Source organism: Chaetodon auriga, chromosome 6, assembly GCF_051107435.1.
Source record: "Chaetodon auriga isolate fChaAug3 chromosome 6, fChaAug3.hap1, whole genome shotgun sequence".
Taxonomy (NCBI): domain Eukaryota; kingdom Metazoa; phylum Chordata; class Actinopteri; order Chaetodontiformes; family Chaetodontidae; genus Chaetodon; species Chaetodon auriga.
The window spans coordinates 13,423,973-13,451,366 of NC_135079.1; the positions used below are offsets into that span (position 1 = coordinate 13,423,973).

Here is a 27,394-nt window from a genome sequence, read left to right on the forward strand (position 1 = left end):
TGTTTCCAAAATCTTCAAGAAGTAAGAAACATGGCTGCGACTGTAAGTGTTTCGTCCCCGTACTGCAAACCGTATAATTCCGCCGAGAGATACAAGGTTTTCACATGACAATGCCAGGTTGATATAATTGGTAAATCTAATGATAACGAGACATTAATGATCACTTTAGAAAGTACGTCTGTCCTTCTCACTAATAAATGTTTCTAGCTGAAATTGGAGAAAATAAACCATACAGTCCAACGTTAAGTAGCTGTAATAGAAAGCTGAAGTAAGCCTCTTCTGCATCCGTTTGTGTAATTTATACAGATCCCACACTGCTACCACATTACACCTTCAGTTACAGTAATTCAATACACTGTCTGCTGCCTTTGGGGCCACATGTGAACCATGTCTGAGCTCAGGACTGAACGCTGCCACAGCTTTCTCTCTTGTGTCTTCTCCCAAACTTTTTCACTGACTGAAGAAAAAAAATTGTGTGAGGCGAGTGGATTGCCCACTCTCCCTCTTTAGAAAGACAAGGGAGGGTAGGTCACACTCAAAGAAACACATCTCACAAGTGCCCGGTACAACCGCAGTCTTGTACTGCTGGTCGCCGTGCAGCTCCACTGGGACAGATGGGGTTTAAGCTGCTTTGCCGAAGGGTACTTCAGCAGTTTAGTTCCTGAGGGTTAGAGAGCACTTATCACACAATTCCCCTACCCAGACTTTCCCAGCAAGTCCTTAGAGTTAAACCATTGACCTTCTGGTTGTTGCTGCTACACTGCTGCTGCCTCAAGCAAACCGTCACGTATGCTCCATCTTCGCTGTCTTTAGCAGCCAAAACAACACATCATTTATCATTTCTCATATCATCTCTCCAATCTAAAGTTTTGATCACTTTAACAACTGCGATTCAAACAGCCAGCATTTACAAATACATTAAGAGCATGCTGGCTGGCAGTCAGCCTAAAGAGTGATCATTGAGACAAATTGATCCCTATCTGTTTAAATTGGCACTATAATCTATCATTGGCAAATTGAACACAGTGAGCTATCTGGGATCTATTGCTTTTTTAGATAGCGGCCCTTGGGGCATGCAGACAGACAGAAAGTGATCTACAGCGCTGAATGAACTCTTTATAAAATGGTCTCGGACGTGTATGTCTGCTTACGCGAAAGTACACTTGCACAAAAAGGTGACTATTACACACCTTTTTCTCTCTCGGTGTATGTACATGCCTCTGTAAGGCTTCCATGTGCATGCATTCAATCAAATCACTTACACACACACACACACACACAACCCATATTTACCATGAGGAGGTGTCGATTGCTATAATGGAATGCAATTTTCTTAAAATGACATATCATTAAGAAGCCAGAAAACTCAGAAACATAATTTAAAGTATACTTTTGTCATTTAAGTGGGTAAAAGCTGTGCTTAAGAATCAACCATGAAGAAAGAAAGGGAGTCAAATCAAAGGAACTAGACTGAAGAATATGCACACAGCAGTCCTTGCTGGGATGAAAGCTATATGTAAAAAAATAAAAATAAAAAAATCTATAAATATTACTACTTTTGGGATAATCATTACATACGCACACAATTATCAAATCTTTGATATCATGAAAATTAGAATGTTAAAATATCCTTACAGGAGAAGATTTATTTTGCTTTCATCTCGTCCTGTGATTACCTGTGAGTGCCGCAACTTCTTGAAACTTTAATTATGTTTTGTCAGCAAATATTCTTTACCTTAATGAAGCCAAATGTACAAGCAGACATTTGACTAATTGGTCTATTTTTTTTCTTTTCTTTTTTTTTTTTTCATCTTTTCATATATAGCAACATAACAGCAGTGTGAAGCTATGCTGTAAAGAGATAAGAGATAAAACCTTTACTTGAGGCTACTGATTGATATTATGCAATGCAGCAGATAAAAATGCATGACATATGGGGCACCAGCACCATCAATCAAGTGATCTTTATCAAGCAGGGGGGAAATAAAAACAAGTTGTGGGTGTTTAAAGAGAGTTGAATATTGAAGTCATGCTAAAAAATGTTACATTTTACACTAGAAACAGCTGGAGCCTGTTGCTTCTGTTCTGTTATCTGAAATTAATTGCTACATTTTGGATATTTTATGTTAATTTGAAATGAGCCAATTGTCCAAAATGACCAGTTTTTTTTTTTAAATGAGACAGTTTAGTAGTTTCTGTCCTGCTGCCACAGTCATCTCATTCAATCAGACTCTTGAAGTTGATTAGTCTGGTTAACATTTGCTCCTGCGCGGGTCTGGAAGGGTTAATCAGGTCGGGAACTTGGAGACCTCCGGGTCAGTATCCCTCTATCTGCATGAAGGACTTGGTGAAGGCAGAGATTAGATGAAAGTCGACTTTTATCCCAGTTTTGACTCTTAACACAAGTGTGAGAGGGCTTTCTCGCCATCAGCAGGACATTTTTTTTTAAAGATGATCCATCTCAAACCTTTTATTAAAAGTCAGATTTAGATGCGAGAAATGTTTAACCCAATTCACGCTGACACTTGTTTTAGTCCCCATCCAGCCTGTTGACTTTGACCAGTACGCGCATGTTGACATATAAGAAGAATTACCAGACGCAGTGCATGTGTCACTTTAACCTGATACATGAGTGAGAGCTTTTTCTTTGCACGCTCGTAAATCTCAACTATTATCTACTCACTATCGATTAATTTAACTGCACTTATCCCAATTAGCACATCCCCACTCCTGTGTTCCAGAGCGTGTGCTTTGTTTTACTAACAATAATAAAGTGATTTAGTCCTTTCTCCCAGCCGGAGCATGGGAAATCGTTAAAGATCCAGCTATTTGTGTGTGATCAGTAAATATTTAGTGCAGGCGACATCCTCTGTCTCGTCTTAATCGATACTCATCCCGTTGGGCAGCGCTATTGTTGTGTACATGCAGGCTTGCTGAGCATATAGTGCTTTTATCTTGCGCTTGAGGGGAGAACAACTACTAATCACACAGAGGAAACTTTTAAACCTGGGAAATAAAAACTGCAGCACAAGACTTTTGAGGGGTTTAATAGCAAATCAATTGCGTCGGTGTTGAAACGTCCACGCGTGAGAAAAGGTGCTCAATTTTTCAACCAAGTATGGATTTACGCGAGGTTAATTGAGGCTATTATCATGTCTTATATAGCCTCTATTATTCTCTGCATAATGTATAATTGCTAGAGGTGTGGCTGTAAAAAAAACAAATAACTGCATTTAAATGTATATTATTCTTATGTCGTTATTGTGTAGGCTATATACAATATTTGTATATTATAATTATTGATATTAATTAAAACAAATTAATAATAATAATAATAATAATAATAATAATAATAATAATAATAATAATAAATATAGGCTCCAGTTACCGGATGTTTATTTTACACTAAAATTACAATTTTGGCATTTTTAATTGCAGCTCTGCTCACAGGTCTTATTGGATCTTTACGTCCAATATCCACAAAGCCTAATTTCTGATATGCGGACTGCCATAATGCATGCTCGCCACACTTAAAGACAGGTGTCTGTTCTGACTTCACCCCCTCCCTCTCTCCTCAATAGCCCACACAAAGCAGCGGCGTACGAGCGCGTTTTGGCCATATTACTGTAGGAGAGAAAAGGCGCACAGGATCTCTGCTCGCTGTAAAGCCTCCTTATCGTTTCCACAGGCAGTCAAATGATCATTCTGCTCGGACGACACGTCAACCTATATTTGCAATTCCTCGCTCAACACCACATAACGTCCATCAGTTGTTTGCTTCGGCTCTCCAAAGTTTTTGCATGATCAGACATTGCAGTTTTCCAATAAACAGCGTGCTTTTTTGTGTTTGATCCCGCCTGTTGGAGAGGAACGCTTTGCCAGTTTCAGTCTGAGCACTGTGTCGAAAAAGGGAAGACTAAATATATTCTGAATAAGAGAGAAGATGCATCCCGCTACGGACGAATCAGCAACATATGCATTTGGTAGGTTTGTTACTATAAGACTACAACTTCCTGCCTCACTCTCACTAGCCAATCACTTTAATGACGGGTATTTGCGAACTGGTTGGACTTATTGTGATGATCATATAAATTATCACTTAGATAAGAAGCGAAAATGACAGAGTCGCGTATTCAATGCGCACTGTAGAAATATCGTGTATGTACGTTAGTGTCTGCAGCAGCCCATGTCTTTTATTTCTACAGATAAGCCTCTCCGCTTGTTTATAGATAATATTTAATTCACAGCAGATGGACGAAACGTCGCTTCTTTGCCGATTTATCCTAATAAAGTGTGCAAAAATGTATACTTACCGTTTGAAGCAGGGCTGGGTCCTCGGTGAGTGGATACCTTGCGGTGTATTTTTATTTACAGACTCTCCATGTTCGCGGGATCTGTAAATAAAACCGACAAAATAGTCATGCAGACAAAATATAATGGGCTAATTTGTTTTAGAATAAAGACATAATTGGTCTAAATACCACCGCTGGGACTGTCTGAAGTGGCAAAAAGTAAATCCAACTTTGGCAACTCTCAAAGCTTTGCCGTCCAAGTCATGTAAAACAGAATTTAAACAAACAGCCATCAGTTTGAAATGGTGCTCGTTAGTTTGGTCGATGCGGGAGACGAGACTGAAGCGGTTTCCGCGTCGGATGGCTCCTCTAAATTGAATCTTATTTGAAGCAAATACTTCATACGCTAGGGGGCACCCATATACTGTAATACATCCAGGGACAATGCATGCTGCTGCTGCTGCTGCTGCTGCTGCTGCTGCTGCTGCTGCTGCTGCTGCTGCTGCTCTCCATACACTGACACGCAGCTCTATAGGCTGTAGGTTCAACTGTTTGGCTCCGTGAAGTTTTGCCTGCAGTTTAAGTTTGATCGCCTCTGGGCACGAACCAAAGCAGTCTTTACTACAAGCCTAAAAAATGATTAACCATGCAGGCAGCAGCTCTGAACCGCCTCTGACCCCGTTTTACATGCACGGCATCCTTCGCCGTGTTTGTCATTATCACAAACTGTAGATTATCTTTATTATAGGCCAACATCTGACAGACACTACCGAGCATCTAAATAACCACAAGCAGCTTTTATAGCGCTGTTTATCAGGAAAGGGCTTAACTTTCATCCTGACTTTCATGCGAAGGGCATGGCCTTTAACCTCAGGTGACACTTGTTTTTTAAAACGTGGTGCGTACTTAAAGCTTGAGTCATTCCACGTTTTTGCCACGTTATGGCAAAAGTCTGACTTTGGAGACCCAGAGTTGGCCTTTTTCTGACCTGGTGGTTTAGGAATATTTGTGGCCTTGGCGGGCTGCAGCGGGTGCCCAGATGATGTCAGTAGCCTATCATAACATTTTTATAAGAGGTGTGGATTGTGATGAATGGTACCTGGTGTGGAAGAAGCGTTAATAGCTTATATTAGCCTGTACAAATATAGGCACTGCGACTCAGTGTGGAGAAGAATGTAGAAATTCAAAGGACACGTGGTTATTATTGTCTTGTTCACACGCTGAGCGACCCTGAGTAGATGTACAGAGACCATATAAGTATTCTCATGCTGTTTCTATTGACAGTGATCCTAAATAATGTCACCAACTTCATGTTTGCATCATACAGTAAGATTGCCTTATTTTTTCTCCATTTTTTTTTTCTTGTGTCTTGTTCAAATGTGTACTCTGTCTTTATATCCTCATATACCTAAAGGATTAAGATAAGGGCACAACAGACAGACAGTTTTATTGTAATGAGCACAGATCATGTCCAGAAGGTGCACCTGTGTGGCGGGGACAAAAAGATCTCTTTGGGCATTCCAGCTTGTTGCAGGGCTGCCGGATATACTCCACCGCGACGTGACGCAAAGAAATGAGATTTAGCTTTTTCTTCGTGAAATTGCTCAGGCTTTACCGGGCGTGCATGCGAGAATAGCCCTATAGTCTGGGCGAAGAGAGTGGCTAGAAATGATTCCTCTCTCCCGAAAATCGTCTCCTTTTAGGACCAAGCGGCCCTCTCGACCTCCATGCTGGCTCTGGCAAGGTACCAAGTAGCACAAGTGCCGACTAGCCAATGGGGTTCAGGGGGAGGTCCCTGAGCTCTGACCAGTCAAACACACTCTCCTTCCTTATATGGCAGCTGATCTCCATGGTAACGTGTGCTAAGTTGCAGCAGTCGTGTCAAAGTTCACTATATAGAGAGCTCAGTGAGCTGATCAGAGAGAAAGCATTCTGCCAGCCCGGCTCCTACCAATCGCAAATCACTTCCTAACCTCCGCCTTTTTAACATATTTGATCACTTTGATTCTCTACTCCTTTTTCCTATTATTTTTCGGTCCACGGAGGAGGTTTGTGGGTTGTGATCTTTGTGTTTTTTTGTTTTGTTTTTTTTTTCTTTTTTTTTTTTTTTTGGTTTTAGTGCTTTCGCTTTTTTGGGGGGAGAGTTGTCTTCATATTCCAGGCTCTCAAAACATTGGCTTCAGCTGTGCGCTTGCTGGCGCTACCTCATAGGAAGAAAAGGAAGAAGACGCAGCTTTTTTTTTTTTTTTTTTTTTTTTTACCCAGTTGGTGATTTTCTTCAAGACTTGTGCTGGAACTTGATAGTAGCTGCTACAGTGTGCTCACCAATTGTTTTATGCTGCTGCAGGCACGGTCTTACCAAACCTGCTCCATCGTTCACTGAATAGTCCATGCTACCTCGGTTGATTATTTTAATATTTAGACTACCTTTCCCATTGATGGGTGTACTGGATGGCTGACTGTAAGCGCCCCTGGACTTGGCCTTTAAGCGCAAGGCAGCGACTCAGCTCGCCATCGCATCAGTTTTGAAAACGTGCTTCGCAACGTCTCCAACAGCAATAAATCGACAGTTTTTCCGGAGGTCCAGAGTGGATTCAACGTAGGCTAGATTTGACATTTTGGGTGTCCGGCTGTTAATCCCAGTTTGCCGCGTTTCCTTGAGACATTATTCACCGCGACACCAAAACGGCAGACAAAAAGTTTCTTTACGTTGACTGATAGATATGGCAATGGTAGTGTGGAGAGGCTCCCAGGACGATGTGGCTGACACCCAAGGCACCCTTTCCTCGCAAACCCAAGGAGGACTATCTCTTCCCACCCCTCAACCAGGCCAGTTGAATCTGACAGCCTCTCAGGTCGCCCCTCCGACCCCTCAGACTCCGGTCCAAGGACCCCCGAACAACACACAGTCCACGCCGACGAACCAGACGACGCAGCAGTCGGAGAAGCAGCCACAGCACATTGAATGTGTGGTCTGTGGGGATAAATCCAGTGGCAAACACTATGGCCAGTTTACTTGTGAGGGCTGCAAAAGCTTCTTCAAACGGAGCGTACGACGGAACCTCACTTACACATGCCGTGCCAACAGGAATTGTCCAATCGACCAACACCACCGCAATCAGTGTCAGTACTGCCGCCTCAAAAAATGCCTTAAAGTCGGCATGAGACGGGAAGGTATTGGGACTTTTTGGTTTCTTATTCATGTGTGTGTGTGTGTATGTGTGTTTGTGCGTTTATGTGTTTTCCCAGCCGTGAGACTATGTCGCCCCCCTAGCCTGTTCTCTCCGCCGACTGTTTCCTCCACGGCTGTGCGGCTGGAGCACGCCATGGAGCCGCTCTCTGCTGTGGTCGAGACGGGGCTCGCCACATCTTCCCTTTAGCGTTACAGTGTCCAGCCCCGGCGCAGTAATAGCTGTGCATTTCACAAATAAAGATCCGACTCCTGGCCAGGCTAGGGCTATCGAATTTATGTTTAGATGAAGCCCCGAGCGTACAGATACATCTGTATTGAATAGATGATACAATATAGCCTTCTACGCTATTATGGCGAGTATCGAATTAAGAGATAGCAGCTCGGGCTACATCTCCACATCGATGTCTTGCTCAGTGTGTCCAAATCGGGGCATCAGCGTACAAAGACTCTATATAACGGCGAGAATTTCTTTGAATATTAGTCGAAAACAGGCCTGCATGTATGGTAAAGCGAGGATGAATTGCTAAGTAGGTTAAGGGTTAAACATGCAAGGTCTCCCTTGCCCTCTTTGTGTTCCTTCACAGCCAGCTCATGTTGCTGTTGCTGAATAACATCATTTTAAAGCTGGACATATGCGTGGCTTGTGTTAAACGCGTTTAAAGCGCATCTCTGGCGTTTCAGTGCACGATTAGTCCCACTACAGCCTCATTATTCCCAATGCAACCTGTCTTTTTTAAACTCATGCAATAACAGAATGTGTGTGTGTGTGTGTGTTTGCGTGTGCGTGAGTATGTGTGCGTGAGTGTGTGAGCGTGTGTGTGTTTTGATGCTATAGGCCTACAGTAAACATGCTCTAAGTCATTTCTTTTCTTCAGGTGTGAGCTTTTGATTCAGCGGTCAGCTTTTTGTCCCTGCGCTGGTAAAATGTGCAGGCTGATGTTTGACAGCAGGCTCCAGTGCTCAGAGTGATTGTGTGATTGTCTGTAGAATTCAGGCTTCAATATCTGTAGTTTCTCTTTTTACTGCAGCCGTGCAAAGGGGACGGGTGCCACCCACACAGCCACACCACGGTCAGTTCGCCTTGACAAACGGGGACCCACTGCACTGCCATTCCTACTTATCCGGATATATCTCTCTTCTGTTGAGAGCGGAGCCCTACCCGACGTCCCGGTATGGCAGTCAATGCATGCAGCCCAACAACATAATGGGCATCGAGAACATTTGTGAACTAGCAGCCAGGATGCTCTTCAGCGCCGTGGAGTGGGCCAGGAATATTCCCTTCTTTCCAGACCTTCAGATCACCGACCAGGTGGCTCTGCTGAGGTTGACGTGGAGTGAGTTATTTGTGCTCAACGCCGCGCAGTGCTCCATGCCCCTGCATGTGGCTCCTCTCCTGGCGGCGGCTGGCCTTCACGCCTCCCCCATGTCTGCGGACAGAGTGGTGGCCTTTATGGACCACATTAGGATCTTCCAAGAACAAGTGGAAAAGCTCAAAGCTTTGCACGTTGACTCTGCTGAATATAGCTGCTTAAAGGCAATTGTGCTCTTCACCACAGGTAAGACAATAGACGGGCACACTCCAAGTTCAGCCTGTGTGAATGTCACTCACATGCACACTGACATCAGCTAGATCAACGCTGACCTAAATATATCTCAACTGGCTAGAGGTTGTTGCTTGTCTTAGATGAACAGCCTGCTTAAATGCTCACCTATGCTGCTTTCATGGTAAAGTTGTTTTTTTTTTTTTTAATTTTAATATTATTCTGATAATTACTTGACAGCCTTTAGGCTACTAAATCATAAAAGCCTCTTGATGAATCAAGGCATTTGTCAGACACACACACACACACACACACACACACACACACACACACACACACACATGGCTAAACTGGAAATGGTGGCATGACCACGCCAGATTTTTTTTTTTAAATTAAACTGACAACAAAACAGAGGAAAGTGCAGCCATGACTGAAACACCAGAACACAACGTCGAGTTAAATAACACAGACAACTTCACGGTAACAGTCCTAGCATCATAACATCTAGCTGTTTAGATACACTTTTGGAGAGCTTGCAGATGAATTGCTACACTTTGATTTTTTTTTTCCCCTTTCCGCCATTTATCAACGTGTGTATACCCCACGTCTTGTTTGTAGGGAATGACAGATATAAATGATGTCAGGCTCCGAGGGGGAGGGGAATAGAAAAAGAAAGACAAGCCTAATGTCCCATTTGCACACAGTAAAAGCAAAGCGCAGGTTTCAACGCTTCTTTTGTCATTCACTTGGACACACACGTCCGAGGGAAAAGCATGCAGAGCCCATGCACACCCTGGAATAGAAAATATGTCAGCATCTAACAGCATTGTGTGATATTGAGCAGTGACAGGAGGGGCGGCTTTAATTTTTATTTGCAGAAATATTTTCTGCGCCTAGAAGGATTCAAGGCGTCTCTGGACTTGCTCCAGAACTAGGTCATGACCCAAACCTCCGTGCTATTTTGTTACATTAGCCACACCATTAAAGAGGAAAATTAATGAAAAATACGTGTGGAAGAAATTTCGAAGGTTTCACTGCAGAGTGAGCGCATGTCTTTGATATGATATCATACCTGCCAGCCATCAGCCTCTGTATTTCATTTAGCTCTAGCAGCCAACCAGGCTTATTGTTTTCTTGGTGGCTTGTTAGCCTATTGAAGGGCGGAAAAAAATCATATTTCAGGTCATTGAATTTTATTATTAAGCCTTTATGGGGCCACGATGGCTTAATTTGTCCTCTCCATACCTGAGTCCCGGAGGCTTGAACATGAGCTGGGTGCTGTAGCTGGAATGACACGCCTTCGCTACTTTGGTGGTTTAGTTGTTGTCATGCTTAAACTTTACAAACTTAACCAATGCGCGTACAAGCGTTTTTGGCACATAATCAGCTGCCGCCCACATGCAGCAGCATAGATAGTGATTATGCGTCTCTGGTGGTATAGTATGACGGCAACTCCGTAGGCTATGGGCCCTTTTTTCCAAGCTAAATCTCTGCTCACTAAAGGTCAGTAGGTCTCCCTGTCTTTCCCCTCTCCCTCTCTCTCTCCCTCCCTCCCTCCTTCCCTCCCTCCCTCCTCCTCCTCCTCCTCTCTTCCTCGCTCTGCCTCTGACTGTGAAAGACAGGCCCATCCAAAACACAGTCTTTAGCTATGAATATGCTTAATTATTTAGTTCACTTTCAAGTGGCTTTATCGAGGGAAATAACCGAGTTATAACAGCGATGAAAATGAGCAACACCAAGTGGAGACAGTGGAGAAGCAACACTCACATTTCCATCAGCTTCTTGTTTGTGGCATATTCAAGAGTTCAAGTTTTTAATTTTATTAATATATATATATTTTTTTTAATCAAATATATTTGTCAAAGCAATAGAAGTTGCTTCAGCGTAGAGCTATATATATTTTTATCTGTGGTGTGGTAATTATTCGCCTAGCGCAATGTTATTATTATGATTACAAGTTATTATTAAATCATTTTCATGAACTGAAAAACGTGTGCACTAGCTATTTATGAAAACAAGCCTCGAGACAAATAAACCCCACTTTTGCATAGAACAGGATAAGAATAATTTCCTAAAATAATTGCTTTTTTTCCAGACATGACAGGCGATCCATTTTCGCCAGTGGTATATCACCACAGTGAGAAAAAAAAAAAAAAAAAGCTCATAGTGAGAGAAACACTTTAGGTTCCACTTTATTAATGTTTATTTGCTTTCCCCCCTCTCAGATGCTTGTGGCCTCTCAGATGTGGCCCATGTGGAAAGTTTGCAGGAGAAGTCCCAGTGCGCCCTGGAGGAATATGTCCGGAGCCAGTATCCCAACCAGCCAACACGGTTTGGGAAGTTGTTACTCCGCTTGCCTTCCCTCCGCACAGTCTCTTCCTCGGTCATAGAACAGTTATTTTTCGTCCGATTGGTAGGTAAAACCCCAATTGAAACTCTCATCAGGGATATGTTGCTTTCGGGGAGCAGTTTTAACTGGCCTTACATGTCAATTCAGTAAACCAAGACGGAGACGAACAAACAAAAGGTGGGGTTGGGGGGGGGGGGGGGGGGGGCTGCAAGACTACAATGATTATAGCTGCTTTTGTGGAAGGAATAAAAAAAAAAAAAAAAAAAAAAAAAAACCCAACCGGCTGTTACACGGGGCTGGCTTTCATGAAGAAAGACATTGACGTAAATGACTGTGAACCCCCCCACCCCCCCACCCCCCAACTCCGAAAAAAAAAAAAAATTGAGACATCCACTGAACTTTCAAAATGGCAGATACATGCTCCCAGTGTTCATGCAGAACAACCTGCTCCGATTCATTTTTTTTTTTAATGAAAGAAGAAAATGAGGAAAAAAAAGGAAAGGGGATTTTGTTGATCCTTATGAGGAAAATTTGAGTATTAAGTGCATTTAAAAATGATAATTTGGGTAAAAAGAAAAAAAAAACTGGAGAAAGGGAAAATACGAAAGGTGAATTTTCTTTTTCTCGAAATGACTTGTCCTGTGTCCATGTATAGCTGTGTTTTGTACTTTCTTTGTTCCTCCTTTCTGGTTCCAAACCGGCCTATGTGATTTCTGTAGTACAGGTGGTGTTATTTTCTAAGACAATGATTTATTTTGAAAAGGTGAAATAATGTTTTAAAAAAAAAAAGTTCTAAAAAGAATTAAAACCACAGCAATAGGAGTATAGGCTTATAATCTAGGCTTAATGCTGCAAGCGCACTTATATTCTTAGGATGACCAATACCATCTGGGGAAAGGGGAGGTTTCTAGAGTTCACGATCAACTTTATGACCCAGCGGAAACATTTTTGCTCTTTATTAATACGAAGTTACAAGATCCACTTTGCTTTCCAAATTATTGACCGATCAGTCTTCCCCATTCCATCCACCTCTGAATAATTTGGCACCAGTTCCCCCCAATTGGATACAATTAAAAAAGAAAGAAAGAAAGAAAGAAATCCTACAAGTTGCTTAGACCTGCTGTCATAAAGCTATCTGAGACAGGTGGCTCTAAATGCGTTTTGTGCGCATTTTAGGGCGTCCGCAGCGGCTCAGCCGGCACTGAAAGCATGACTGACTTGCTGTAAAAAAAAATTGGAGAGGTCAAGGGTCATAAAAGTTTGAAGCCTAACCAGAGTAGTGTTTAATAGCAGTATTATTAAAGCGTCCCTGAAACGTCACCCTTTATTCACTTCAAGCATTAAGTGCCTGACAAGCATGATGTGATTTCTTATCAAAACGTTGTTAAAGTAGGCCTACAACATTTTGGGGGAACACGAATAGATTTGAAACTTCAGTCGTGTATTTCACTTGAAAAACACTGATTAGAGGCAGTATTCTTGTAAATATAGGTCAATTCATTTCAGCGAGTTTTTCCTTTATACAAAGTATATGTGATTAAGAAAAATCTGTGGTTGCCATTTTTTTTCTCTCGGTAATACAACGTCTTCAAAATTGAGTGGCAGACTTAGCTAGTAGCACTGAAAGTTCTGTTTTTAATGTATATACATATTACTACAAAATGTTTTCTTTTTCATGTATATTTAGACTGTGAATGCATGGCCACAGGTCGCTAACCTATTTTACCTTTGATATATAAATGTAAATGTTTTCTCTCTCTCTCTCTTTTTTGACTGTATAGATATAATCTGTGCATTCAGTACACTAGCCCTTGTATTTAAAGAAACAAAAAAAGAAAAAGAAACGACGTTCATTATTAGGCTACAGACTTAAACAGGGTGAGCAGGTTTGGAGAAGGAGTTGATATTTTAACTTTAGTGTTATTGCTCCTTTGGTCTTTGACAGGTGCCGTGGGTGTGCGTGAGCGTGTGTGTGCGCGCGCGCGTGTCTGAGAGCGTGTGTGCGCGCGCGTGTGTGTGTATTTGGAAGCTAGCAATTTTGTCCTTGTTTTGAGGCTTTTCTTCAACACACGCAGAAACACCATGTTGTGGTTGAATTAAAAGGGATCACTGATTGAACACTGATCTTTGGCTGTTCGTGGCCACATATGGACCAGAGAATGATACATGATTGTAATTATGAACAGTTTAAACTGACCCACGTTTTTATATAAATATATAAAAATATATGACTGCAGGGTATTGATAACGTATAGATACTTTTTTTATGATTATTATTATTATTATTAATTGCAAGTGATATATGTGAGTGTGTGTGAAAGTTTATAGTTGAACACAATTCTTGTTTGTTTGTGTTAGCTTATTGTAAACAAGCATTCTGCTGTAAATTTGTTCTTGGTATTAAATTATAATTTATGAATTTGAAAACACAAGTTTTTCCATGTTTTTTTTTTACTTCCCACACATATCGTGTGAAACCTGTATGTATGTGCGTGTGTGGTGCGTGTGGTCGGGTTGGGGGGTGGGGGGTGGGGCGTGGGGTGGAGGGGGACTGGAGTCAATTTGCTGTGGCAGGATGTTGCCCTTTTGCCCCATGAAAGTGATTAATGAATTGCAAAATAATTAATCAATCAGCCAACAGGCCCGCTCAACGCCTTCGCTCTGCTACAAGGTTAAGATTATATTCTATAAAAATGCCGATCAGTCATTTACTAGGCTATGTGGAAAATAATGGATTGAAGGCTGATGTCTGTGAAACTTCAGAAATAGGATACAAAGTTGTAATAAGGCGCCCTGCCTCAACAGATAATAACCTTTCATAACAGTGGATCCCCGTTTACACGGGACATGGCACCGGAGTGGAGAAATACCCAACTCAGCTTCTCCACCGCTTTATTTGCAGAAGGCAGCTTCACCTTTGGACGCTCACATAAATATTAATGGGATGAATTCATACAGTATACATCATAAATAGCAGCATCCAAATAATCTAAATAATAATACAGTTATATTGAAGGTGGGGGGGAGAAAAGTTTAAATTATTTTCCGAAAATCCAATTGCTTTCCACTGGTGTTACTGGCTGTTCTTTGCGTTATTATGGTCTGATTCCCATTTCCAGCTGCACCACTGAGCTTCATTAACACTACTGCAAGTTGCTGAACGCTATATTTGAACTTTTTGTCTTTTAATTTACGACTGTGTGACTTTCCAAGAAGTGGATGTGATGGGTTTAAATGCCAATTATTTACGCGCGTGTTACTGTGATGCTATAAACCTTTGGATTATCAGAAATTATTAGTCGTATTGGCTTAGTTGAGAGTTAGGCCTGAAATAGAATTAGCCTTGTTGTATAGAGGCTTAATCAGGATATGGAAGCCAACTTCACCACAGTCTCTGCTGCTGCTGCTGCTGCTACTGCTGCTGCTGGTGTGTGTGTTTGTGTGTGGTTTTGTTGCTGTTGATAATGATGAAAATGATGATTATGATGCGATGCTGATGGTCTTTTATCCTCGGCTTCTTGCTGAAAGCGCTATTTATCCATACAGTGATGCTTTCACTGCTTGTCCAGCCAAACTGTCTCTGAGGTGTAACACACTGAGGCCAATCTAAGCCCCACACTGATAATTAAGGGTGGACATCACACTGCACACCATCACCAGTGAGCCTATGCGATTTCACTGGACCATGTATTTACAGTACACACATAAAGAAAAGAAAAAAAAAAAAGGCAAACTCACTCCATCATCCTTATATGAGCACAGTGAGGGACTGAAACCTCTGAAACAGACTGACTTCACCCAGAAATCGTACGCAGAGCTTCTGAAGAGGTGTGGACGGGTCAGATCTCGACACTGGTCGGGCTGATTTCAGTTGACAGAGCGTGGTGTATATGCTGGACTCTATCATTTGTACTTCTGCTCATTTATTAGCATTGTACAAAAAAACTAATGAGGTGTAACTCGCTGCGACGTCACTTTTATTTACGTCTGTGTGACGTGAGAAGTTTTTGACACACGAGCTGGTAGCCCTATTACCCCCCACCCCCACCCCACCAAAAAAAAGTCCTACAGGCTGCGGAGGATGCTGCGGGGCCGAGGCGTGTGTGTGTGTGTGTGTGTGTGTGTGTGTGTGTGTGTGTGTGTGTGTGTGTGCAGCAGAGTCTGTGCTGCCGGTTGACGTTTGTTGAGGTTTACACACTGAAGCTGAGAACTTATTTAGGGCTCACAGGCTATTAGTGGCGCTATTTGTTTAATAAGATAAGAATATGGTTTACAGTCTCTGTCTCTCTTCGGTGTCTTTCACTCGCATACACACACACACACACACACACACACACACACACACACACACACACACACACACACACACGCACGCATGCACGCCCGCACAGTTAAGCGACAAATATGCACATTATTTGCACCCTGGCACTATCACTATGACAAATTAGCCCATACAGCATGCGCTTTATTGCATATATAGACTGAGGCACCGCAGCTCATTTCCAGGGTATAAGTCAAAGACTTAAGGGCAAGATGAGCACCTGTTCCTTATGTTAGTCCACCCGCTGTAAAGAAAATTATTATTATCATTGCTATTATTGTTGCTCTTATTATTATTAGAATTTCTCTTCTCTTGCAAAATTAACCATAAAATCGTGATCAAGCCAACGAACTCAGCAGCGACGTGTCCTTCTTTCACTTCTAAAATTCCCTTTGTTTTAAATGCAGTGTTATTTCTTCATTTTCTCGACATTCTTCCACTTTTATCTCTTGCCTTTTCAACACTTCGCCTCTCACTCCTACTTAGTGCACAGGGCTTCCCTTCATTCCGCCCATAAATGTAAGAAAATTGTGCCATCTACCCGCTATCCCTGGAACTGTAGCTTCCAGACCTCGGAGACCTCAGCTCTCTTTAACACAAAGGGGAAAGCGACCAGTGCCGCACACGCAGCCGCCTCCTTGCACAGACAGCAGCTGCCGACTGCTATTAGGCTGTAACTTTACAAGTAATGTGCGTTTGAAGCACCTGTCATCCACTCTGTACCCCACTGCGCCTGTCTGTGTGAATGGAGGAGATAGTATACGGCCACCTCTGCCTGGAGTCCAAGTGTGATGTAGTTTTTTTTTTTTTGTTTTTTTTTTTAAAGATGATCAGGAGGGGCAGGGGCTCGCACAACAAGTCGGGAGTCTATTTGGGAGGCTTGTATTAAAATAAAATAGCATTAAGGGCTAAACCTGGATTTTCCTCTAAATTGTTGCGCATCATATGTGACCTACGGCTATAATTTTCAACGCTGAGCAAAAAACATATTATCATGTTGTTGACAACATCAGCGCTTTTCCTGTCCCTTGATACTGGATATAAGCGGGTTTAGACGTTGCAGTAGAAGAGGAAATATTAAAGGCTTTCGACCTCCTGAGTTCATGCAGTGTGTTCAGACTGGTCTGCAGCACACCGTGCACATATGAACGCCAGTGATCACCACAGCCCTTTGAAAGAAGGACATTACAGGGCTGGAGTTTTCCTGTTTAACCAAACCTTTCCTCTTCGTGGACTCTTCATTTGAGAAAATAAAAAAGTAAAAAGAAGGGCCAATCAACACCAACATAGCAAAGTTCATTTGAAAAAAAAGAAAGAAAGAAAAGAAAAGAAAAGAAAAAACTGCCGGACTTTGAAAAGGGACACAGCGCTTTGTGGTGATATAAACAGGGGAGATAAAGACAACTGCAGCTGATGTAGAGCAAGAGCGTGAATACAACCCATGTTGAATTTCCCCCCATTTTCAGAAGCCTCTTTCAGTTTTCTTTTAACCCAAGCGCTCGCACTGAGCCTATCTCCATGCCACCGCAGCAGCCAGCGTTTCCTATGATAGTTTGAATATTGCATGCCAAATAAATCCAATCGCAGGCTACTATTTGGCCACACAGTAAGCATGATTGGCGCTTATAGTCTATTATGTTTTTCTTGTTTTAAGTATTTACAGCTGAAGGAGGACTGAACTGTGATGGAGAAGCGGGGCCAGTGGGTGGGAATCAAATAACGACATGCCCAGTGCTTTAAAGCAGGGAGACGGCACCTTTTCTATGCAGTATGATTTGTCTTAATATACACGATCACACACAGAGGCGAGGACCAAGACGAGCGGTGAGCCAGAGGGATGATTTGAAGAGACCGCAAACACTCTCCTGGATATTAGACAGTCCTCCCCCCTCCTCAGCCTCCCAAAACCCTAACGCATTATTTCATCAGGACTACTTCATAGGTATTGATCGGTGTAGGCCTACATCTTGTATTGATTTGTTACTTGGGGTACATAGATACTTTATTAAGATCCCCATTAGGTGCACCGCAGTGGTTGTCAGTCTTCCAGGGGTCGCAGAATAAATGCTATAGGCTCGTCACTCCGAAGCAGTGAAGCAGCCTGGGTGTGACTACAACTCAGCTTTTACGCTCGCATTAAGTTAGAGATCACGTGCGTGGTTTTGAGGCCCCTCGGTGTGTGTGTGTGTGTGTGTTTGTGTGCGTGTGTGGATACAGAGAAATGGCCGAATTAAGTCGACTTAATTGCGGGCGTCAGTTTGCTCAAGTCCCTTTCCTGTGCACGTGCATGTTCGTGCATAGGTGCGTGTGTGTCCAACTCAAGCCTCATGATGATGATGATGATGATGACGATGCTTGCTTCTGTGATGATGATAATATTGAAGACACGAGACTTTATCTTATGCGAGCGTAAAATGCCGCATAAATTGTTCAAATAAGTGCTAAATGTGGAATCAATTTTGCATTAATTAGGCGGGCAGGCCTGCCATGCTCCTCTTGTGTCCCTCCGCAAACGGCTCAGCCCTCACCCGGCGCTGATGGAGATGTTTTCTGTTTTCTAGCCTGTTAATGCTCTTTCTAGAGAAACGTGTGCGCGTGTGTTTGCCGAAACTTCAAACGCGCGCTTGGCAAAGCTCCCTCAAACTGTGAAATTAATTTGGCGTAATTCTGGCGGTATAAGGTGCTTTAAAAAAAAAAAAAAGAAAGAAAGAAAGAAAGAAAGAAAAAAGAAAAAAAGAAACACCTCACACCCTGAGCGTTTTTTTCTCAGACACTCTTCATCACCACCACCACCCTCGTCATTATTATTATCACCGTTATTATCATCATCATTTCCACCACCAACCCACTGAACAACAGCCTACACGTTCACATATTCCACAGGTGAAATATTGAATATAAAAATAATTCTAACTTTTCCTGTGAGCTGATAGAAAACTCCTCATGTGCAATTTCCTGCTGACTTTTCCACAATACAAAAAAAAAAGTCAAGTCTTATCAGTAAGACTGTTTCCATCAAAGCCTTGATGAGTCTGGGGAAATTGTATTTATTTTTCCTTTGTGTCGCTGGTCTACATGTTCTCCCGCTCCCCGGTGCAGCTCCACCACACCATTCATTTAAATGGCACTGAGGGTGCGCCTGACTTTACTGCAGAACGGAGCTTATTGGAGCATCTTACCGGGAACTCAGAGCGAAGCCCAAATTTATGAAAACACATAATTACAAAAGCCTGCAAACAGTTAAACCGTCACTCTTGTCTGTCTTTAACCGCATTTTTACGCAGTGCTTAGTTGCGTTTATTTGACCTACACGCCTTAATGGCTGTAAAAGTTGGATATTTGCTGTCTTGATCAGACCGTGCTTGAAAATAATGTCGCAGTTCATAGAACATGATTAAATATCGGTCAAATAAATAAAGAAAAACTTTACTGTTGACCTTGCATCCACCAGCCACTTCTGGTTTGTAGGGACTCTCCTCAGCACCAGTGATGCTGGATTTTCCTCCTCCTGTCCTCTACCGCACCACCACCACAAAAAAAGTCAAAATTTGTCAAATGCATCGATTTTTGCAGAAACCGTCCCCCATAATACTGAGAGTACATTTCCCCTCTCATCTCAAACCAACCTAACGTGCATTATAAAGACAATAAGTGTGTGAACAGCTCCTCTCTTGCCATCAGATTCGGGCTCTTTTCGCTACAAATTCATGGGCTCCCACACCTTTTCATGTCAAGAATGCGCGTTACAGCCCCTGGATCAGCGCTTGATAAGATTTTTGTCACGGGGACCCACATCTGACATTTTCTATGGTTTGATGGGATTTTCCACACACTGTCCATAAACTGCAGACGAGCAGATAGCAGCCGAGAAGCCGCAATCCGAGCTGAACCTCAGCAAATTTATACATCCCGAAAATGTGCAACTGCAAACCAATCACGACACACAAGAGAAATTAAATTAATTCTCTGATTTCTGGGGACCCTGTTCATCTCCCTGCGCTGACCCACAAGCGTCCCGGGACCTCAGATTGGGGACCTATTGTATATGTTTGACTGTGATAATTTTGTTGAATTAGATTACAGTGAAACGACAGCACTTCTGAAGTCGCTGAGGACGCGCTTCACCCTCCTTCCCCACTCCTCCTCCTCCTCCTCCTCCTCCTCCTCCTCACTGACCCCCGCAGGTCCCGGGACCCGCTCCGGGACCCCCTGCACTAATGAACAGCGATAACACATAGAACTGGTGGCCGCCAAAAGACAGCAGCATGCAGGCTGTTGTCATAGCTGGCCACGCACACAGAAATCGGTCAACCTTATGAGAGGACAAATCTTCACGGAGGGTCTGAGCAGAGGGAGGAAAGAAAAGTGAGGGAATATCTGCCCGCAACAGCGAGATGGCGCTATTCTGCACATTTAACCTCAGCTGTGATCCGGTGCTCCGGCTGGCTCTGTTATGTGTTACATGTCTAAATAGGTTTATTTTTTATTTTTTTTCCTGCGAATTGTTTCAATAAGAAAATGTAAAAAAATATTAGACACATGCACGTGCGGTGCGGTGACTGCTGTGAGGCGGTGTGAGCTGCAAATGTCGCATATTTTATTGACAAATTTGAAATGACCAAAGACATCCTTGAAGAAAATGACTTTTTCTGTCGCCTATTTATTAAAACAAAGGATGTGTTTGAGTAGAAAAAAAAAGAAAACGAGAAAACAGCAGAGAAATGAGGTCAAACATTGAGACAAAGCGCAGCGAAGATAAAGTTCAGTCAGTTTATGTGTTGAACAAAAAGCTCGAAGGACCTCATGGGTGCAGCCTCCTCCGTCATTACTGCTGATTTCTCCATTTATTTTTTAAAATCAGATGTGTCTGACAAACGTTTCGGGAAAACAGCCTCATGTGTCACACGAGGCTTTGTCTCTTGTATCGAATATGTTTTTTTTCCTCGTGAAATAGAGCCGTTTTTAAGACCGTCGAACACTTTGTGTGCTCACTGAAAAGACTAATCTGACAAAAGCATCGAATAATCAGACCTTTCTCCCCGCTCCGACTTTCCGTGTTGTCTCTGCTTTTTGTTCCAAGGTGTACAACTAACAGCACCAGGTGTCTTTCCACTTTTAACTCTCTTATTTTGTTTTTATCGTGAAGTCTTGTGCCTGTCTTCATCTGGGACCCTCCTCTCCCTCCTGGCCAGCGGCCTGTTATCGACACACACCGCACTGATGTAACAAAATGTAAAATCAGCACGATGTCATTATTAATTCCTAACGCTGATATGACGCCATGTTCTGCAATAATGACGTTATTCTGGATTGCTGAAAATAAAATAACATCATTGTGGCAGGTTTTTCGATTTTCATTCACGTTGCGTTGCTTGCTCGGCTCTTCTGTGGACTTCAAAAGTTCTAATGCAATTAATATAATCGGATTCAGCGGATTATGATTTTTTTTTTTTTTTTTACTTCAGCAAAAATTATTATAAATTTAGGCTTCATACAACTGGCTCAATTAACCATTGTGATAATAACGTTTCTGAACTGAAGGATGCTAAACCGGATCTCCCCTGCACGCTCTATAAATGAAGTTAAACAGATTTAATAATAATTAACATTATTAGCTTTAATTAGTATAGCTACTGTATTACAAACACACACCCTTCTGTTATTATTTTTCTACTTCTATCTGGGATTTTCCTTTCCATAAATACTTTTTCAAATGAAATAAAATAAGCAAAAGCACGTGATGATCCTGGTAATTTCCCCTGAAAAGTTTCCTTTTTCTAAATAGATCTCCTGCTCGGCGTCTTAGGGGTATGAAGGTCTGAGCTGGAGCCGTTTCATGCTGCTCGCATGTTGTGGATTCAGTGTTCAGGCTCCCTGAAGACTTGGCCAGTCCTCTGAACTTTACAACTATATGTAAACAAGTTGTCAGTTTGGCAATAATCTTCTTTACTTTTTATTGGAATGAAAATTCAATCTCCCAAGCTCAGATTAAGCAGAGGAGCTCTCTCTCTCTCTCTCTCTCTCTCTCTCTCTCTCTCTCTCTCTTCTTCAGTTTTTTTTTTTTTTTCTTTCGTTCCTTGTCATTGGTGGGGCTGGACTTTGGTGGACAATAATGCGGCAATTGTTGATGCTTTGTGACCCATAAAATTTGAGGGTGGCTATTCTGGCTTTGGTATGTAATTATGCAAAACACTTTGCATAAAGACTTGCCATCCGATCTAATGATAGAGCCTGCAGTCTCATTTCCACAGAGGGAGGCACCAGCAAACCCTGCACTCCGAGGAAAAGCTGCCATAATAAAACCAAGACAAACTGCACATAAGAACACATTCTATTGTTCAGGTAATTTTGTTGTGGTGTGGGTATTTATAATCTAACAAAATGGAAGAGTGTATTTAAATGTAACTGCTACTTACAGTATGTGTGTATTTGTTTTGAACTGTGTCATCACACAATGATGCAAATTTAGATGTTGTTCTCTGGACACCACTGTCAGTTTCTTTTTTCTTTTTTTTTTTTCTTGAGTTATAGTGATTTTAAGTGTAAATTCTTGTGGTTTTGACTGTGAAAAAAAGAAGAAGTCAAACCATTTTTCTTGATGCTTCTGCACAGAGGACACAGTTCAGGTGCATCGTTGGTATTAAGGCAACACATTTCATGGATCACACTGGGTTTCTCCACACCATGGCTCAGAAAGAAAGAAAGAAGAATAGAAATATGAGCCACATTTCTATCACAATATTTCATCAGTTTTAGTTTAGCAAGAAATTAGATGTTTAAAGTTGTTTGTGTAATAAGTGTGAGGAATAAAAACAGCAAAAATCACTGTAATGTGTATGTTTTTTGTCAGAATTTCCAGGACGTGTGTTAAAAGACTGCAGCCTGCATGCCTTTGAGGTGTGCACTATATGGGATATTCTGTGTATGCACATAATAAACACTTGTGCTGCCTGATAGAGGTGTGAATCTGAGAGCTTTTCTACCAAATGAAGTGCCAGCAGAGAGAGAAATAAAGAGATCTGCAGCTGTCAGGGGTCAGTCAGGCAGAGATTGCTTCTAGAGATCTTTTGAAAAAATCACACGTTTGAAGGCTTAGTGCTTTGCTGTCTTCGCATTTCAAGCTCAGATCAGTGGAATCAGAAAAAAAAGGGAGAACATGGGTTGGAGAATTCTGATGTTGGGATGGACACGGGACGAGTGCTTTTTGGAAGGCAGGAGCCTTTTACCTGATCCTTTAGAGGAAGGAGGCGAGCCCAAGTTTTTGTTCTTACATTAAAACACGTATCACACAATTAAAGCAACAGTGCCTCTAATGTCTCTGTGTGAGTGTGTGTGTGTGTGTGTGTGAGAGAGAGAGAGGGTGTAAATTTAATGTACAAAACCTGCTCTACACTCTCCTCTAATTTGCTGGGTGTGTGTCGACAGGGAGAAGGAGCGAAGGAAAACAACTCTCAAGCGTTTCATGACTCTCTCATGGATTCAGCAGAACCTTTATAGTTGAAATGTGGAACCTCTTTTCAACGTGGAGCACTTGTGAATCGTTTTGGCACTGCTTAGGCTCAAGGAAACAGAAACCAGGAATTAAATTAAGACTCACACCCCTCGTTATTAATTATTTTCAGGATATCACTCAACAATTTAACTGTTTTTGTTGTGATTTTGAGCAACTTTTCCTGATGCCAGAGCCAAACCTGCTGCAGCTACGTTGATATTTTGTCTCAAGTTAATTCTGGCTCTTGTCTGAATGATCAAACTATTATATTTCTGTGCAAATGTTTCAGTTGAGCAGCAGAGTAAAAGGACCTGAGTGGGAAAGTTCTCACCAAGTAACCAAATGAATATCAGTATTTTATATCTATTTCTTGACTTGGAAATGGTGGAGGCACAGCAATATCCACAATTTAAGGATGAAATTAGACAGTTGGTGAGCTGCACGTTGCACATTAGAGTAAATGAAAACATATGACAAAAGGTATTTAAGTCAACATTTGGGGACAAATTCTGGAAAATCCTCCACTATTGTGATAGTCAGTCTTTTAAGGTTTTCCTCTTCCTCTAACAGCAAACATAACATACTTACCCAGCTTGATTCATATCAGTAAAATTGACAAAATTGAAATATAAAACAACCTTTCCTTTGAATAAACAACACTCAAACCCTTAGCTTAATCTTAAAACTCCCACCATAGCTGGAGAGACATGATTTGACACTGTGATTCCTGAGATGTTCGACAGTGCTCCCGAAGCAAGGACTAACATTATTTGACAGCCAAGGTTTCAGCGTATTTAGAGGCTCTTGAAGCATTTTTAATGGTGTAATAAAGTAAATCTGTGGATAAAGAGAGAAGCGAACTAAAGGGAAACTGTTAGACTCAAACAGAAAAGGGACAAAGGTCAAATAAGCACATTATGACAGATTATTTGATTAATAATCGTCTTGACTTTGAGTCTTTCAGATACAAGAATAAAAAGAAAATCGTTTCTTCAGGAAGCTTTTACCTTGAAATCCTCCTGTTTTCAATCACGAGTGACTTCTGGAGAAACATATCCCTCTTAATGTGAACCCTAACTTCTGATGTGTTTTGTAACTGCTTCTTTTTTCATATGCCATGTGATTTCTTGCTAGGGAGGCAAAATATGCAAATCCCATCAGATTTATAACACTTGGTGCCTTTCAGTTGTTCATGTGCTTCTGCTGTGGTGTATTATTATTTTCAAGGGTTCTCAGCAGGACATAAAAGGATCATAAGTTATTCTCCCACCTGACAAAAATATTTCATTCTCCCTGTTTCAAAGATGGACCCAAGTAAAAGTGATAATGACGTGATTTATTATCATCTGAATGGATGACGGCGAGCTGATTGCTGTTGACGGAGCTTCATGCAATGTTGCATATGAAACAAAATATAAATTGACAGGGAATGCTTTTGATGAAGCAAAAAATCTTTCATGTGACAGCGTCATGCGCTCATTAAATCATCCACAAAACAGGTGATACAAACATTTTCATTCAAACGACCACAAAGGGAAAAACCGCTGGACTTCATTCATCTGAAAGTGGAAATGAGAGCTGAGTCCTGTCTGAGAGAAAAGCCCCTCAGTGAACTCTGGAGCTTTTGTTTTTGCTGTTAAAAGTATTCCCTCAAGTTTTTTTTGGACAACTTATTAAAACTTTGCCGTGCTGATCACTGCACCAGTCTCTTATATAATCTCATATTTATGTGGCTGTTCAGACTCTGTGCTTCCAGTCGCTGAACAGCTCTGGATTAACAATATTTTCTTTTCCTTGTCAGCATTTTATTTTTCCTGCAAACTGGTCCGTATCGGGATCTTCAACAGAGGGACCTCTGATAGGCCTGGTGTTAAAGAGCTCTGATCTGGGCCATGACAGCTTAGTCCAATCAGCCTGTTCAACATGCTGGTTTGACTGTCACTTTCAATTTTCACATGACCCCTTGGTCCGAGAATGGGGGATAAGTGGCAGAAAGTAGGACTGAAAGCTCATATTATTGGTCTGACAGCTTCACTCATCTGAAAGTAATGCAAAATGCAGCTCATATTTATACTCTGACCTTATGCTGAAACAGGGAATCTACTGTATATTACATGTTGGATGCTGAGACGAAGGCCAGAATGGTGGATTCCTGCAGCATAATCTATAAAAATGCAGATTATTTTCTTTCTAATTATTCAGCAGATGTAAGTGAGAGAACAAGAGCGCAAATCCAAAGGCGTGCACTCACTAAGTTTCACTAAATTCTGTTTAGGCAAGACAACATATGGAGCTTTTTTTTTTTCTTCTTGGTGCAGAAAGCAAAACCACATTTCACACCCTGGCCCAAGTGACCAGCAGGTACCATACACATGCAACATGTGGCTTTTTTTTTTTCATACAACATGACAACAAAACAACATGAAAAACAGTTTGTGCTGCTGCACGTGCACAGCTGACCATATTCTCAATATCCTTCCTGAAATGTTTTATCTGAGCTGTCTTTATGCTCATGTAGGTCATAACAGGAGAGCGCTGTCAGTGGTGGTGGATGTGGTCATTATCAGACATGGTGCTAGACAGGAGGGAGGGGTTCATTGTTCACTGTGCGCTGCCTGCCCAATGACTGAATAAGGTGTGTTCATTGTTCATTCTCTCCGTGTGTGAAAGCCACAGGCTCCAGTTTTTCCGCCGGTGCTGTTACTGTGCTTAACTGCGGCATCGTATATGCAATGTGGTGACTGTGAAATACTGTTATTTGCTAAAGGGAAGCAAATGAGGGAAAGTGAAATCGCTGGATCACCACCCGCTATGAAAAACATCCACAATATTACAGTCATTTAGCAAAAGACTGTAAATGAACAATGGTGTTCGGTTTGAAAACATGTTCTCTCATCAAACTGAGGGCATTAAACACGTTAAATATCCCATCAAAAGAACGTTCAAGGTTTCCATGATGGACATGAATAAATAAAAACACTATTATTAAAGATTTCTTTTGTCCTTTTATTCAGCAGTGTTGTCTCCTTCAGTATCAGCCACTTGTCATAATTCAGTGATATCTCCATGTGTTTGCCAGAACTCCAGCAGTAAACATGGACGGCCGGGTAACAGAGCAGTAAAGATTGTTTTGTGTATTTTTTTTTTTTTTCTTGTATAATCCACACTTCTTGTCCCCTGCCTGCCCTCATAATCCCTTGGCATGTGTTGGTGACATCACATGGCTGCTGGCTCCAAGTTCTCGTCCCCCTGCAACTGTCATTAACTCTGTGAACAAATGAATAATGACTGGGAGACTCGCTGGCTCCCACCACTGACCTTGGGTATTATTAGAGTGACCTTTCTTTGGCTTGACCAAAAAACCTTTTTGATATCATTGCTGGAAGTACACTAGGAATGATGGCCTGTCTGCTGGTGGGGGAAAGCAGAGCATTACACATGGGGAGGTGGTGGTGGTGGTGGTGGTGATGCCGTCGGAACCACCAGTGTCATGTAAACCTATACTTTCCTTCATGAATACTTAATTAGAGAACACAGCCTGAAATACACGACTTGCCAGTTTGCTGACCTCTCTTTACCAACAATGCACAATATTTAGGTTTAACTGCGTGACATGGTCAGACGATGTGTTTCACCGTAGAGGAGAGCCATTCGAGACGCAGTTAGCTGTGTGATATCATCTGTGCAGAGAGAGAGAGGAGAGGAGAGGATCAGTCAGGTGTGGCTGTGGGAGGAAGCATCTCCATATGTCACAGAGATGGTTCTCATAAGAACATGCTGGAAATCACATGCCGATAGTGATCACAACCTGCAGACACATGAGTGTGATTTATTGTCAGCTCAAGGGGTGGGAAGTAACGAAGTACATTTACTCAGGTAGCGAGTAGGAGGGCTATTTTTAGAGAGTCTAGTGGAGGATTGGACATCATTATATGCTACTTTATACTTTAACTCCATTGCTTTTTTTAGCAGCTGTGGTTATTTAGATGTAGACTTTACATACAAAACATATGAGTTTATATGATGTGCTGCATTATCAGAGATTAAAGTAAACAATGGTGTACAGTTAGCATTGCCTCAAACAACACAAATACACTGTATCAATGAATCAGTAATAATAATGAAGAAATCTAACATCTATTTTGGTATATAGGTAACTCTCTGCAAACGGCCGTTCTGCATACTAAGTACTTGTATTTGTGATA

General features: G+C 41.8%; 1 protein-coding gene across 3 annotated transcripts; it reads left to right on the forward strand.

Moving 5' to 3' along the window:
• Positions 1-3,646: 3,646 nt before the first annotated feature.
• Positions 3,647-11,738, forward strand: nr2f2 (nuclear receptor subfamily 2, group F, member 2). 3 transcript variants are annotated; one of them, XM_076732306.1, is made up of 3 exons: positions 3,647-3,983; positions 8,514-9,041; positions 11,252-11,738. In XM_076732306.1, exons 1-3 carry the CDS (start codon positions 3,944-3,946, stop codon positions 11,524-11,526), a joined length of 843 nt encoding a protein of 280 aa, XP_076588421.1. In that variant the 5' UTR covers positions 3,647-3,943; the 3' UTR covers positions 11,527-11,738. The 3 variants fall into 3 exon arrangements, with proteins under 3 accessions (XP_076588421.1, XP_076588419.1, XP_076588420.1); XM_076732304.1 differs by lacking the exon at positions 3,647-3,983 and adding an exon at positions 6,170-7,466 and having other exon boundaries at positions 8,496-9,041; XM_076732305.1 differs by lacking the exon at positions 3,647-3,983 and adding an exon at positions 6,177-7,466.
• Positions 11,739-27,394: the final 15,656 nt, after the last annotated feature.